A 14,613-nucleotide genomic window follows, 5' to 3' on the forward strand; every position below is an offset into this window, starting at 1 on the left:
GCTTTCCCAGCAAGAGATGATGCGGCATACCAAGAATGTTTGTTTGCTCCCTCAGCACACTGAGACACACACACTGAGACACACACATACACACACCATGTCCGTCCTGTCGAAGCTTCTGGAGAAAATCAGTGCCTACTCTTTCCTTAAACTGTGTTCCATTTGATGCTTGACTGGCTTGAAAATGACTTTGAGAAAAGCTTAACATTTTTAATGTGTCGAGTCCCCCTCCGCTAACCCCAGTACTGCTCTCCCCTCCACGCCTCTGAAAACTGCAGCCACCAGCAAAAGTCCTGTTATTTAAAAAAATTTGTGGAAAATCTTTTGTACTCACCTGTGTACTACATTTTAGATACAGCCAACTGGACCCGGCTGATAATGGGCATAACATTTAATTTCCTAGGTATTAAAGGAGACTTGCTGGGTTTTGAATTAGTGCCCGTTGGTGGTATTTAAAAAAAAAAAATCTACAGAGGCATAATAAAAAATATATAAATCTTTTTCTCTAAACTTATTATTTTTTTCTCTCCACATCAGAGTGTAAAGAAGATTTAAGGAGGGGTGGAGTCGTCATGTCTTTTTCCTTTTTTGACTGAGATGAAGCGAGGTCTTGGTACACTATGATTTACATACATTGTGGACATGCTCAGCTCACCAAGGACAAATTGTCATCTATCTTTGGCTCACGTTCTCTGAGCTGTAGTTAGCGTAACCCCTGCCAGGCTCAATACTACTGAATTCATATGATTTGCATTAAGTTAAACATATTTTTCTGTTGTTTTTACTGTGGGATGTGGCATGAATCACAGATTGACCCACAACTAAAGTCATCGTAAACAAATTGACCACGGAAATGTTCCTCCAGTATGTGAAAATCTATAGCTTCTCAAGAGTTGATTTATTAGTAGGCCACACACTTTGATAAGTGACACAATACCTAAATTTTTTTGCAGGGTGACATAAAAGGATTTTGGGGTGAAATAGGCATCTTGGCAATGCTTTGAACAAAACTGTTTTATCACATATTGTCAGCCTTTTTGGTTAAACTCATATTTACTGCTATTAAACAGCCTCCATACTTGTTGAATGTCTCAAGTATTAACTTATTTAGCTGTTAAAAACACAAGAAATACAAAATGCAAACCTTTAATCAAGAATGGAATATTATTTCTGCTCATTTCTGAATACTTATCTAACATTTTAAAGGAATACATCTTTCTGCTAGAAAGAGCAACACGATATTCTCTTGCACCATAAAAAATATGTACTGAAGTTCAATATTTCAGACATCATTGACCAGATTTTGACTTTGACTTAGTTGGGGAAAAAAATAAGCAGCTTCATCAGAGTTTCATTGACTGGCCCAGAGGGGGAGCTACAATTACAGATCTCACAAGCAGACACTAATAGGCCTGGAGGGGAAATGTAGCAGTCGCTGTGGATATATCATTACATTTATATGAGGCCGTACAAATATACCCTCCGCTATCATGAAAACGGACAAGCTGTTTATTTCCACATTAACTGAAAGTTGCACTTTGGAAATGCAAAGCTTTCTTCCCTTCAGTGTTGTAAAAGTGCATCTTTGTGTGAATTATTGTCTGTATGTTTAAACGACATGTTTGTGTACCGTAAGAGTTCAACTTAAAAGAGGTATTCTGTCTGCACCACTGCCCATTTCCTACTGACTGTGTACTATACATACAGGTGTCTATTTTTTTTCCTACTCTACTTCCTGTCTTGGTAACGCTCTCTCTCGTCTTGGAGGGGTTGTCCACTCAACCGTCCTTTGCATATTGCCGGCCATACCTAACCCATGCTCAGGGTGTGGTGCCCACACACCGTGCCGGTATTGGGGTTAGGCGGGAGGTCAAGCTCTAATTGGCAGAGCCCGTGGCTGGCACTCTGCGCCAGGCCCTCACCCTGTCAGCTAATTGGCCCTGCGAGCGGCAGGGCCGGGACAAGGCAGCGCCTGGATTGATGGATGGATACTGGTGTGAGGAAAGCCTCTTTCTGAAAAAAGAGCCTGTACAGTCAATTCATTCCCTCAACCTCAATGGGCGGTGTATGGGTTTATTCATGTATTCACCCTCATCTGTTTTAAACATTTTGGAAAGCTGACTAGAATAGTCTCATTGTGCAGTGTGCTCTTCCTCACCTTCCTCAACTTATTGTCTGAGCATTGAATGCACTTGACTTGTGCAAACGGAAACTGATTACACCTGCTGGGCAAGTTGAAGTGTTTGAAGTTGAACTGGTCTTTCTCCGCTGTATATTCCACGTCCCCATTAGTGGATGCCACAAGAGGTTGTTACTTGTGAATGTTAATTGCAGCCGTTCATTAAAGACACTCCTACAGAAACTATATAGCCACCATTTAGGGAAAAATCTGTGTTTTTCCCGTCAAAGTAATTGCAAGTTGTCATTTTATTGGATTTAAGAGCGCGCTGTATAGGGTTTTAACAGAATTTGGTGTATTTTAGGATGTTCAGGGCGTAAATAAGCAGTGAATGTGACTGTTTGTTGGTGCTGTGCCGCCTGTTGTTTGTCATGCTGTTAACTTGTATGATTGCTGCAATTCGACTACTTCATTGTGCCTTTTCTTAAGTACTTGGCTTTTGTGTTGGTTTGTCTAATTTATATCTTGATGAGAAACAAGATGACTACAAACCCGGACAGTCAATTAAAGCTGCAGATCGTTTCCAGTGATCTTGATGTGATGTGTTTGTTACTGTATTTATAAAAATCTTTTCACGATAAGATAACTTCAGTGGTCGGCATGGGACGATATAAAAGTTTAATTTCACTCATTATCCTGGCCAAAGTCATTGCCATCACAATATTGTCTGAATAATTATCAAAAATATCCTTTTCAGTGAAAAACAATAAGGTAATATGTATCTTTAATTCCTCCTGCATTAATACATGATGAATAAGTAAAAGCAAGATTGTGTGATTCTGCTTTTTCTTACATGATAAATCTTGTAATCTTAAATCAGGCTCTATTTTTATTTTTTTTATGGTATAGACAACTGTCCCGATATTGGAAATTCAGCAACTTATTTTTATAAGGGTTATTTGTCACCGTCCATGATAATAATATTGTCCCATCCTAAGCAGTACCGTGGCTGGGAACTGAATATTCCCGACCTCCATGTTGCCTGTAGTTTCATAAAGAATAGTTTTGCAATATAGGACTTAATTGGCAAAAAGGGCAAAAGTTGGAAAAGTAAGCATCCCGAGTTAACTCGGACACATGAGTGTGTGGCTCAGTGCAGTCGATGTGTTGGATGTGTAATGTGACAGGTATTTCCTTTTGAACTCGTCCCTTTCTCTTTTCTGTGTTTTCCCTCTCGGCTCTGACAGGAGACTGCTATTAATGAGCTTCTATAGTAGTGAACCGGCGGCTCAGCTAATGGTGCTGGAGGTAGAAATTCTGATTGAACGATGGCAAGAACTTCAACATATGGAGGGAACGAAGACGAGAGGGGAGTCGAGAGGCAGAACATCTGGATGAGATATAGAAGCAGTGAGAGAATGGAAAGCGGGCAAAAGATAAATAGAGAGCAGACAAGAGAGACAGAGATATTGATTTACAGAGCCGTTCTCAAAACAAGCTTACAAACTCCAATTAGGAAACAAACTAATCCAAAACAGCACTAAAAAAACTACACTGAAAAAGTGTAAACTTTAAACAAACGTCAAACAGCCTGAGAGGAATCGCATCAACGCGGCAAGCAGGATTTCTTTTGGTGCAATAAGAATATCTATTTATTCATTGATGCAATATGTCATGTCGGTGGAAAGGATCATACTTGCGAGCCAATTATAAATAAAGAGGTTAACCTGTGATTTAAGAAAAGAAATGTCTCTTTTCTGTGCGGCTCTTCAGAGTTAGTTGTTGGTGATGGCTAACAGTAGCTAAGTGAGGCAGCAAGGAGAGGGGAAAAAGCATAAATTCCGCGGAAGAGGTTAGTGGATTAGAGGTGACCGTGAATCTGCTGACATGGGCTTGATAGACAGAAGTTGAAGGTGGACCGTGGCCCCCTTCTGGCTTCATCCGGCCTGGGAAGACCACCTGCTGCTGGATGGAATGAATATGCATTGGTACACAGCGTGAGCGCGGATAAATGTACAGCATGCCCACAGCCATAATCGCACAAGGATTCAGTCACATACTTTTTTTTTTTATCATGCAGATAGATCCGGGTAAAGATTCCCTTTCTGCAGGCGTATGCACACAGACGGGTCGGGCACATGCAGCCCGAGTTGTCCACGAGGTCCAGTGTTAGGAACACATCCTCAGGCCGCCTCTTTTCCTCCCTGCATGTCTTCCCCTAATGTCTTTCATTCTACATTCCTACCACCTTCTCTCTCCTCTCGGTTGTTCCATCTCTCTTGAAAAAACTCTTTCTCTCATTCACTTCGCTCCCGCGGGACATCTGTTGTCCAAAGACAATACGCCCCTCTCCGCTCTCAGGTCATTCACTGTGTCCTCTGCTGTCAAGTAAAGGAATTTTCTGCTATTGGTTTCTGCCTCTGAATGAGTGCGTGCTTGCATTCTCCACACTTCTTTTCATCGGCTTCTAATCCACATACGCTCGCTGTTAAACAGACATGTGGTCGGGAATTAGAAGTGACTTGAGGTTGCATGTCAAAGCACATAACCACAACTAGTACTAATATCTTCCAACTAAATACAACGCTTAATCCTAATTGTTTTCTTTCCTGCCCATGTCTGGAAAAGATTGTCCCTATGATGTTGTTGTGCTTGGCTGGGCCACTACTTTCTCTGTCTACCTTCATGTATGTCTGGCTCTATCTTTCTCTCGACAAGCAACGTAGTATATTCTCCTTTCCTTTCATCCTTAGCCCCTTTGTCCCCATGTCCTCGTTGTTCTCTCGGCATGCCCCCCTGTTCCTGTCTTGACTGAGACTTCCTCCATGCACGCCCCCCCCGTGTCTCGGTAATGAACCCACGGCTCTTCATCTTCCCTTCGTCTTCCCCTGTGTGTTGGACATGACAGATGACTGGGGACCTCCAGAGGTTCTCTCCCCAGGGCTCTTGATAAAGGCAGCTCCAACCCCAAGATGATCAATCAATCAGTTTACACCGTGGGCGCCCGATCAGCCAATTAATCAATCTCCGAGCCAGCAGATGTTGTTGCCGTCCCTCAGCGAAGGAGCTGGCAGTGGAGTGGTGGAGGTGGTGTCTCCAACAAGGCCGAGGGGCTTGCAGTGTCTGGGAGAAGAAAGGGGAGTGATTTTTCATGTTTCTACCAAGACTTCAACCTTTTGTGGGCTCAATAGCACCATTAGTTTTCACTGGACGATCTCTTTTTAAAAAAAAATTTCATAGCTTTTCCAATGATATTCCCTACTTTTCAATCCAGAGAACTTTCTTACCATGGTCCTACTTATCTTCAATACGCTTTTGATTAGCTATTGATTACTATATGCCTTGCGGTTTACATACTGTTCTTCTCTAAAATAAATTAAAATCTTCATTGGGAGAAGTGCAAAAGAGATGTAAATGTGTGTGTATGTGGGTTGACACTGCCTGTCTCGGCATCATTAAGACCAGCTGGCTCAGATCAAGCCCTCTGTTGACCTCTGTTCACAGTCAATGAGCGACAGACCCACAAGGACACTTCATTTTAATGTGCCCTTAAACAGCCAGTAGTTAGGATACACGCACAAACATTGAGACACCCACACTCACCACCTACACCTCTTGGCCTTTGGTCCCTGTGCTGGCCCCTCGGCCCCTGTCCTGGTCAGGTCAGCCCTTTGACCCACCGGGTCGTCGCGTCATTACTCACTGCGCAAAGAGATCCACCCCCGGGAGAGTAATTCTGTCTGCAGCCTGTGGCTTCCATTTGTTTTTCTGCAAGGATGCTCCATGCTTCAGTCATTTGTCATTCAAGGATCAAGTCACTTCACCAAACATTTAAAAGTAAGGTAAGAACATACCAGGTCATATGTGTTTGTACACAGCTGACAAAACTGGAGACAGAGGAGACATCTGCTAAAATACCTTTTCAAAAGGGTTTTTATTTGTTTGTGAATCTGATGCTAACAGATGAAAACTTATAAACATGGACTGGCAGGTAATTAATTTATCGTTTTGATGTTCGGCCACATTACTGCTACACTAACACCTGGTAGGCATGTGCACACTGCAGTCGTTGTTGGCATATACTCTGGATTCCTGTCAGTATTTCCACAGAATGAGCAAGTCTCACTGGTCACGCCACATACCCAGTAGGGGAAATGATGCAAAATAGACTAATTCTTACTGCATAGTGGTCAGACGGTAATTGCTTCAGTCAGAGCTTCTCTGCCAGCTTGTTCTCAATGATTAATGATACCGCTGCTTCTTTTGACTTTATTGTGACCATTCGCAGCTCCGCTGACATCAATCCCCATGAAGAGGTGCCCAGGATGCAGCATTATTATGTTGTGACAAGGCGGCCATGCCGTCAAGTTTATTTCAGGACGTCCTTGTGGGCCAGCGGTGTAAGGCGCCTGTAACCGATCCAAACTCGGTCAACACCTTTCGTTGCTTGTTGTCAAACGCATGCACGTTCTCTCCATGTTTCCCATTACTCTCTACAAGGTCTTGCAATTGGTTCTGCATCGCTAGCTTACTTCAAGATAACTTAACCTTAAGGGGTCAGTATGTTTTAAACAAAGTGCATGTTGGGGCAAAGTCTGAACCGGCAAACTATTCAAAACCAACAATCTGACAATCATGCCGCCTACTAACTACTTCAGTAATTTTTTTTGTGTACACAAACAGTTTTAACACCGCGAATGCCTTCCAGCAGAGCGGTTTCCTTTGCTTTTTACAAATGGCACCACTCGCCCCCTCTCTGTGATGGGAGGCCGTGCACGCTGCACACCTCAGAACACTCTTGCCTCCAGACAAGTTGTACTTGAGCTAGTTTGACTCGAGCACATTCAGCTCTTACAAAACACGGCAGAGCGCTAATGTCTTCGTGCACTCTCAGTAAAGGATCATTTGTAAGAGTTGGATAACTTATAAAATATATTATGGCATTTTGTGTGCATATACAGTATATATATAATCTATTGAGACTTTTTGATAATTTTGCAAAATCAAAAATAATTTTGATACATTTTAAATTCAGCACTTTTGATATTCTAAACTAGAAACTGAACTCTGGCTCAGCAGCCAACTGGAAAAAAAAATCTCACATTAAAGTGCCATGTGTTTTATGCATTACTATGCGTATAAATACATGTTTGACAGTGTATTGGTCCTTTAGTGTTATCAGTCAAGGTTAAGCCCATTAACTGACCACACTTTACCTGACAGGATTACATCGCCCATGACCCGACCACCTTCCATCGCGACTAATCACTAGCCATGAACCTAAGTGTTATTGCAGCTCAGTAAAACCCTCTGATGCTAATTAACCAGCCAAAGTGAATGGTTTCTAATGGAGTTTTACTGCTACCAGGACTTGTGTTTTATTAGTGGCTCTAAGGGTAATACGTACCACTGCCAGTAAGGTCTGTGTTGGGTGATATCATTTTACACTCCATCACTTAGATTTGATCTGTCAGTGATAGCTTTTAAAGATAGAGCTGCAGTGGTTTTAGAGTCGGTTACAGGATGTGCCAAGATTTGTGGAAGGGATGTGCGTCTGCAACGTTTTTGAGTATGCGTGTAAGTATTCGTCTATGGCTGTAAGAAGATAGAAACTGTGTTTTTCGTCAAACCCTTTTAAAATATTCTCCCTTCTCTATATGACAGTTCTCCTAGCAACTGTCAAAAAGAAAAAAATCCCCTTCCAACTATCTTGTCATCCATATTCCATCCACACATTGACCCATCTCTCTCCCTCCCTTACATCTTCTCTACCCCATGAACTTCCCCTTCCCTCCTTCCATCTCTAACCTCCCACAAGCCACCCACGCCTCCACCGTACCAATTAACACCAGAGCATGGTCGCATTGTGCTGCCCTTTGACCCCCACCGAAACCTCCTCCCGCCCCTCCCGGCTCGGCGGAGCTCACATGACCCGAGGCCCGCTGTTTTTAGTATTAGGTTGTCCCAGAGCCCTGTCGAGCAGGTCTGTGATAGATGGGCCCCGGTGAGCAGCTCTGACCCACCATGCTGCCGCATTCACTCGGATGGAGTGAGGGAGCATTGATTATGAGGCTACTTGTCGTAACGGGCGGGGCGACTCCCGCCCAAGCTGATGGAGGCAGGGGGAAAGACAAAAGGGGTTGGGGTTATGGATGAGGTGCCGTTACTTAATGTGATGATATCTGATCTGTGCGCTATCGATCATGGCATCTTGCGAGATGAGTTTCATATGGCATAATTCATAAGCGTTTAGTTGGCTTACATTGTAACTGTGTCTCACGTCATTGTTACAATACAGAGATCTCCATCATTGAGGTGTGAAATGAAAAATGTAATCTGTATATGATTGGTGTAATCAGATTTTTAAGAGAAATTGCATTTTTTTTTTTTTTTTTAAGATTATGCTCCGTAGCCTGAATGCATGCTGTTGGCAGTTAGTATGGTAACCTGAAAAGTCATGAATTCATTTTTTATCATGAGAGGATCCACTGGTTTAAGAGTATGGTTCTCAACCTGGGGGCTGGGTCCCCCCAAAGAGGATATTGTGTATGTGTTGCAACAAGATGATGGATGGGATAGGAGATAATCGAAAATGTATTTCTCCTACACAAAATGTTTTTTTTTTTTTCAACTGACTCGAATACAGTAATATATCTTTTCTTGTAAAATGCTGAATAGTTTTACCCTTTGAAGCCTCTAAAAGTTATTCAGATGGAACATTTTAAGAAAGGGAAATCATTTTGGTTACATGCTCACAGCTTATACACATGTAAACATCTTTTAACTCAAAATGTTCCCCAACAATAAATGTCAAAATGCAAGCCTTACAGAATGGCAAAACTACATGTTTTTGGATCAAACGGCCCTGTTGGCAGGACAATGTTCTTTGGGTTTCTTCTGTTTTATGATGTGACAATGCTACAGTGACGGTTTGGTCCGGTTCAGGCACAGAAACGATGGTTAGGGTTAGAAAAAAGTCGTGGCAAATAGCATTTTGCTCACATGCAATTTTAAAAGCAAAAGTTGGTCACGTGCTGAAATGTTAATGGGGTTCAACTTAGTACGACAGTCTTGTTTAATGTATTTAGTGAGTATTTAATTGTGTTTCGTTGCCCCATAGTGCCTTCAAAGTGTACAATGTCTCCTTTTAAAGGAGAGCAGAAATGATGCAAATATGACATAATTGTATTATTACCTATAATGTCTTTTCTAGCAGGCAGTCCCATATGGAGCCACACACAGTATAAGTACATACTGGCACACGCAGTTGCCCTTAAGCCTGCTGAACGCCGCAGGCAGGAGTTATTTTTATTTCAGTGCCTTGGAAAGCTTTGAAAGAAAACGAGCAAACCGAGAGAACACTTAAAACAAAAAAGCGGGTGTGAAAGAAAATGGAGTGCATGCGAGCGAATCAGCGAGAGAACAGGAGGCGGGTGGGGGGGCCTGACGCAGCAAAATCCACCTGTTTTCATCCTTCCTGCCATCTTTCCTCCCCTGTTCTCCTCCCCTCCTCCTCTCCTGCGCCCTCGCTCCCAGCTCAAACTGCGGCAGTCGGCTAATTAAAAAATACGGCTGTCCTTAATTATTCAGCGGCTTACTAATTGATATTCACAGAGGCGTTCACCTCGCCTAAACGATCCGTTTAATCTGACCACCACGGTCTCACTCTCAGCTGCCTGTCACCCTCAGCCATTGTGCTACTGTACTTAATACGGGACCAGAGGGAGATAGATACTGGATGGGGGGAGTGTAGAAGTTTGCCGTTGATGTTGCTGTAGTTATCTGGGCTACAAACAGCGGTGTATGGACTGGAATATTGTTTTTGAGTGTTTTGTATTTTTGACTGGGTTACTTTTTTCCCCCCGTATGTCACGGGTTGCTGCCCAGGAAAATTAGACTGAGTAAGGTTGAATTAGAATTAGCAAATTAGCCAAAAGGAATTACATCGTCCTCTGGACTTGCAAAGTTTTGAAAGTGCTTTTAAAATCAGGAAAACTCTTGCTCATCATGAGGGTGTTTGACGGCCAATTCTGGCTCTTACTAAGAAATCACTGACTAGGAAAACAAGTCTGGATTTCAAAGCTGAAACTTCCACTTGCATCTTCCTTTCTGTACTTTGTGATAATTTTCTCTTAACTTCTTTCTAAAGTTAAGGAGATGCATTTGGTCCAGACTCCAAGTCCCCATCTAACAGCCAGTTCTCTATTCTTGACACTTTCAATGATAAATCACCTTTTATTGTCCTCTTCATCTCTTTGTCTCGAATCGCTCCGTTCTTTTTTTTTTTCTTTTTTAATTTCATGTCCAGTTTTGCCCTTCTCTTCCTCTACCACCCCCCACACTTACCCCGGCTCTCCTTCTCCACCCGTGACCGCCTCTTCATTAGGGGAACAAAGGGTGCCTGGCCAGTGTTGAAGTCTGTCCCATTGTTTGGCCTTTGGTATGATTAGATTATCTTTAAAGTCTGCTGAATGGGGTTAATCAGTCGGAAGTAATCCTGACTCTCTCTCTCTGTGTGTGTGTGTGTGTGTGTGTGTGTGTGTGTGTGTGTGTGTGTGTGTGTGTGTGTGTGTGTGTGTGTGTGTGTGTGTGTGTGTGCTCGCGCGCGGGGGTGTCGTCAAAGAGGAGGGCCAAACTGCTCGCATGGAAATTGAACACATGCACGGCTGCATGTATGCACAGATTTACGTATAGACGCACACAAAAGTGAGCGAAAAAAACGAAAATCCCTGGGCACACATTTCTGTCACAACCTCTCCTCTTTTAATGACCCCTTTAGTCTCGCCTTCAGCACACATTTATCTCTCCACCCGCTCTGTGGGTACAGCTGCTCCGGCTGGTGTGTGTGTGTGTGTGTGTGTGTGCTCTGACGTGTGCGTTTCAGTCTAAGCCGTTGTTTGTGTCTGTGTGCATCTTTTGTCTTTCAATCTGCAAAAGCTAAAGTCTTTAGTTGCCACCTATCAGCGTAACATTGCGTTTGGACACACTTGTGACCATACACAACCCCCAATCCTCTGTGTTCCCCTCCATCCCATCACCCCTCGCCTCTTCCTCCTTAAATTGAGCTGTTGGTAGGAGACAGTTTTTTGGCACCTCGTCCGATGTAACCCGGCCTGTCTAAAACGTTGCCCATCTATCCTCAAACCCCTGATTGCATGCTTGGAATCGATAACACATTCTAAGGTCATGACTACTGGTACTTGCTGCAGAGTTGTATGAGTGCACTTCAGGGCGCATTCACCCAACGCTATCATTCAGGTTTAAGTTCAACTTGACTCCATCAAGTGCAGGCAGCTTGAGGTTTTTGCATCACACTGGCCACGTAAAAGCATGTCAGACAGGGACACAATGGAGCCAGTCGCCTGACCTGAACAATAAGGCTGGTTAATGTTAGGTTGTGTTGAGGATGGCTTGGTCCTGGTGTTGCTTGACTGAGTGTTGACAGGACTGCGATGAAGTGGCGCTGTGGAGTGTTTTTCCCCTCCTCTGTCTGGACCTGTGTCGATGACATAATGCCGCTGTGTGCCTGTGCAGGTGTTTGCCCTTGTTTCTGTATTAATTGTAGCGCGTAAGCCTTTGGAGCATCCCCTTGACTTTGAAACTTCCCCCCACTCGTCTCATGCGAGCAGAGCCCTTCGGTGACTCTCCTCACCACTCTTCATCACAATGCATCTCCCTGCAGTGCACTGAGTCGCCAAACACTGATGGTTATAAGGGGAGAAGAGATTGAACGACATAATACCATGCAAAAAAAAAAAAAACTGTCCATACACTGTGTTTTCTTCAACACTCATAGCGCTTAAAGCGAAGGCTTCAAAGTGTTTTTGCGTGGGTGCTTTACATAGTCGAGTCCTCTCCAGTTTGCTGGTGTGTCTTTGAGTTTGAAACAACTAGCTCATGGTCATATACAATACATGTATTTTGTGTGTGTGTGTGTGTGTGTGTGCCAGTGCAGAAGGAGATAGAGAGGACGACGTGAGTATTCAAGCAGAACAATGTGGCAGCCAGTCACCCCGAGCCTCTGAATACCAAACCTTTCCAAATGTCACTTTGAAGAAGTTCATGGATGAATCAGTGCCTCTTTTACACTCTTTCTCTTCTCTCTTGTTTTTTTCCTCCACCCAATGCTTCCCTTATTCAGGAGATTGGACGGAAGGTAAGTCCATTGGTCTCTACCTTCTGTTCGACTAAGTTCTCTTTCACTGTTTCTGCATCACAGTTGAAGTTTCCTTTTTCCCTTTCAGCTTCTTTTGACTTTTTTTTTTACCACCAGATATTTCAGCTGCTCCATATTATAATGATCCCCTTATTTACAGCTTTCTTCCTCCAAATGCTTTGTGGAGTTATGGATTAGATGCCAATTTCAGTTTATTCACTGTGGTTTTGAACAACCCCCTCTCAGTTTGCTTCCTACAAGTCCCAAACCACTCGTGTTTATCAATATCATGCATAGTCGAGTAATTGATGAGAGGTCATTCCACAGTTATAAACATGTGTTAAACCTTTATCATGATCAGTACAGTTTTAATTTCTATTTAGATTTGAGTCACTGCCTCTCCCTCCCAGCATGAAAGACAATTCCTCTCATGGACCTGATGCATCCAGGTCTTATCTGTCCTGTAGTTCACCCAGAGAGTCAGCCGTACGCTTAGTGAAGGTCACAGTAGAGGGAAGGACAGTGGAGATTGGTAGTGCTTGGTAGATATATTTACGCCCGGCCATGGTGCTCCTTTGCACCGAGAGCTGATGTTATCCTCTTGACCAGATAGCGCTTTGCTGAAGATTGAACACAAGAGGACAAAGACGCACGTACAATACATGCCGAGGCATCATGTGTCTCACAGACATGGACTCGCTTTTCACGACGTTGGGCTGGATGCACACATATTCCCGTACATTCAAAAGTTGTTTATGGACATGCCGGCAGGCACAGCACTCACATCATCAAACATGAAACTAAAAAGGTAATTCGCAAAGTGTTTTACAGTCTAGTCCGGACATGATTATAAACAGAGGGCCTGTGTCTGAGTTGTGCTACAATGCGTCTCTTCTTTACTTCTCTGATACTTGTGTATGTGTGCATTTTGTGATCAGTCTCATAAAATTGGCACCACTCCACTGAACACACAAGTGATGGTTTTTCTTCTTCTCTCTGTGTGTGTGTGTGTGTGTGTGTGTTAGGCCAAGCAGCTGGGCGCCAGAGAAGCAGACCTAAAGAAGCAGGATGCTTTCTACAGAGAGCAGGTGGCTCGGCTGGAGGAGAGGGTAAGAAACACCATCAGACTGCCAGCATATGGCCATAAGTTATCTTAATGTTCAACCCAACTCGCATAACTAGGCTCTACCAGTTACTACAAAAATACAGCAGTTATCTGAACCATCTTACAAAAAATACTGATACCATGAACAGGGCTCTGCAAATCTACTGTGCACACTGTGTGTAGAGCTATTCATACTGTACGTATGTGTTAGCAGTAATGAAAATTGGTTCATTGCAGACTTTTGCGTGAAAGAAAATTCTATTCAGCCAGAGTACACGGTGTCACCATGGGCTCAGTCAATGTACGATCACATTCATTCATCCCTCCGTCCCACTGTTTCTGTTATCATCCTTCAACGTAAACTCTGCATGCTTTCCCCAGTGTGACGCACATTGCTCTCCGTCTTTCTTGTCCTTCGTCTCTCCAATTGTCTCTCTGCGGCTCTTTTTTCTCTCTTCTGCTCTTTTTTTTCCTTTTAATTTCAACCCTCCTTACCCCCACCTGAAGGATAAAAGGTTATACCCCATTCATCCCTGTGTGTGTCCTCCTGTTGCTGAAAATGGTGTTACCCTGATGTCCTTGTCAAACTAGTGTCCTATGGAGGGGGACAGGGGTCAACTGTTGTGCTTAGCCCACTTCAAAGGGCAGCTCCATGCTGGTCTCAGAGTGAGATGCCTGCAAGGCATAAACCAGGGTCAAATGCCCTGTTGAAATGTGTTTTAAAAAAAGATGCACTCATGCTGCTCTCAAATCATAAGTGTATCTTGGGAAGGATGCAAGGCCACATTTAATGTGCTCAAAATGACGCCTTCATGCTGGGAAGGAGTTTTTCCCTCTTTGGAAGGTGCAAAAAGTCAAACGCTCTCAGTGGCGGAAACGAAATGGAAATTTCACACTGTTGTGAAGCCAGATATGCAATGAAGAAGAAAGCATCACATATTTGTGTTCTCAGAAGTTCACATTTATACAAGCACAGCTAAATATCACTTACTCAGGGGACACATTGTCCTCAATAGCACCTCAATGTTAAAGGACGTGTGGTTCAAATGTGATTTTATGATGAAAAAATATGAAGTTATGTTGTGCAGATGCACACACCGTTATTACAACATTGAATATATATATATATATATATATATATATATATATATATATATATATATATATATATATTTTGTTGTGCCATTTCTTCATGTCTTTTCGAGCTGATTAAAACTGGAGCACCATTTATAA

At 43.1% G+C, this 14,613-nt stretch overlaps 1 protein-coding gene across 5 annotated transcripts in view; it reads left to right on the forward strand.

Annotated features, from left to right (window-relative positions):
- chchd3a (coiled-coil-helix-coiled-coil-helix domain containing 3a) overlaps positions 1-14,613 on the forward strand; it is a 62,387-nt gene that overhangs the window by 24,134 nt on the left and 23,640 nt on the right. For 3 of the 5 annotated variants that reach the window (XM_068586536.1, XM_068586532.1, XM_068586534.1), the window contains 2 exons: positions 12,261-12,275; positions 13,301-13,384. In XM_068586536.1, the coding sequence (XP_068442637.1) occupies positions 12,261-12,275; positions 13,301-13,384 (99 nt within the window). The remainder of the gene's footprint in view (positions 1-12,260; positions 12,276-13,300; positions 13,385-14,613) is intronic. The other 2 variants (XM_068586533.1, XM_068586535.1) reach the window with 1 other exon arrangement.

This window comes from Clinocottus analis, unplaced genomic scaffold (genome assembly GCF_023055335.1).
Source record: "Clinocottus analis isolate CAN_PGR_092001 unplaced genomic scaffold, fCliAna1.0.p SCAF_20, whole genome shotgun sequence".
Lineage (NCBI taxonomy): Eukaryota > Metazoa > Chordata > Actinopteri > Perciformes > Cottidae > Clinocottus > Clinocottus analis.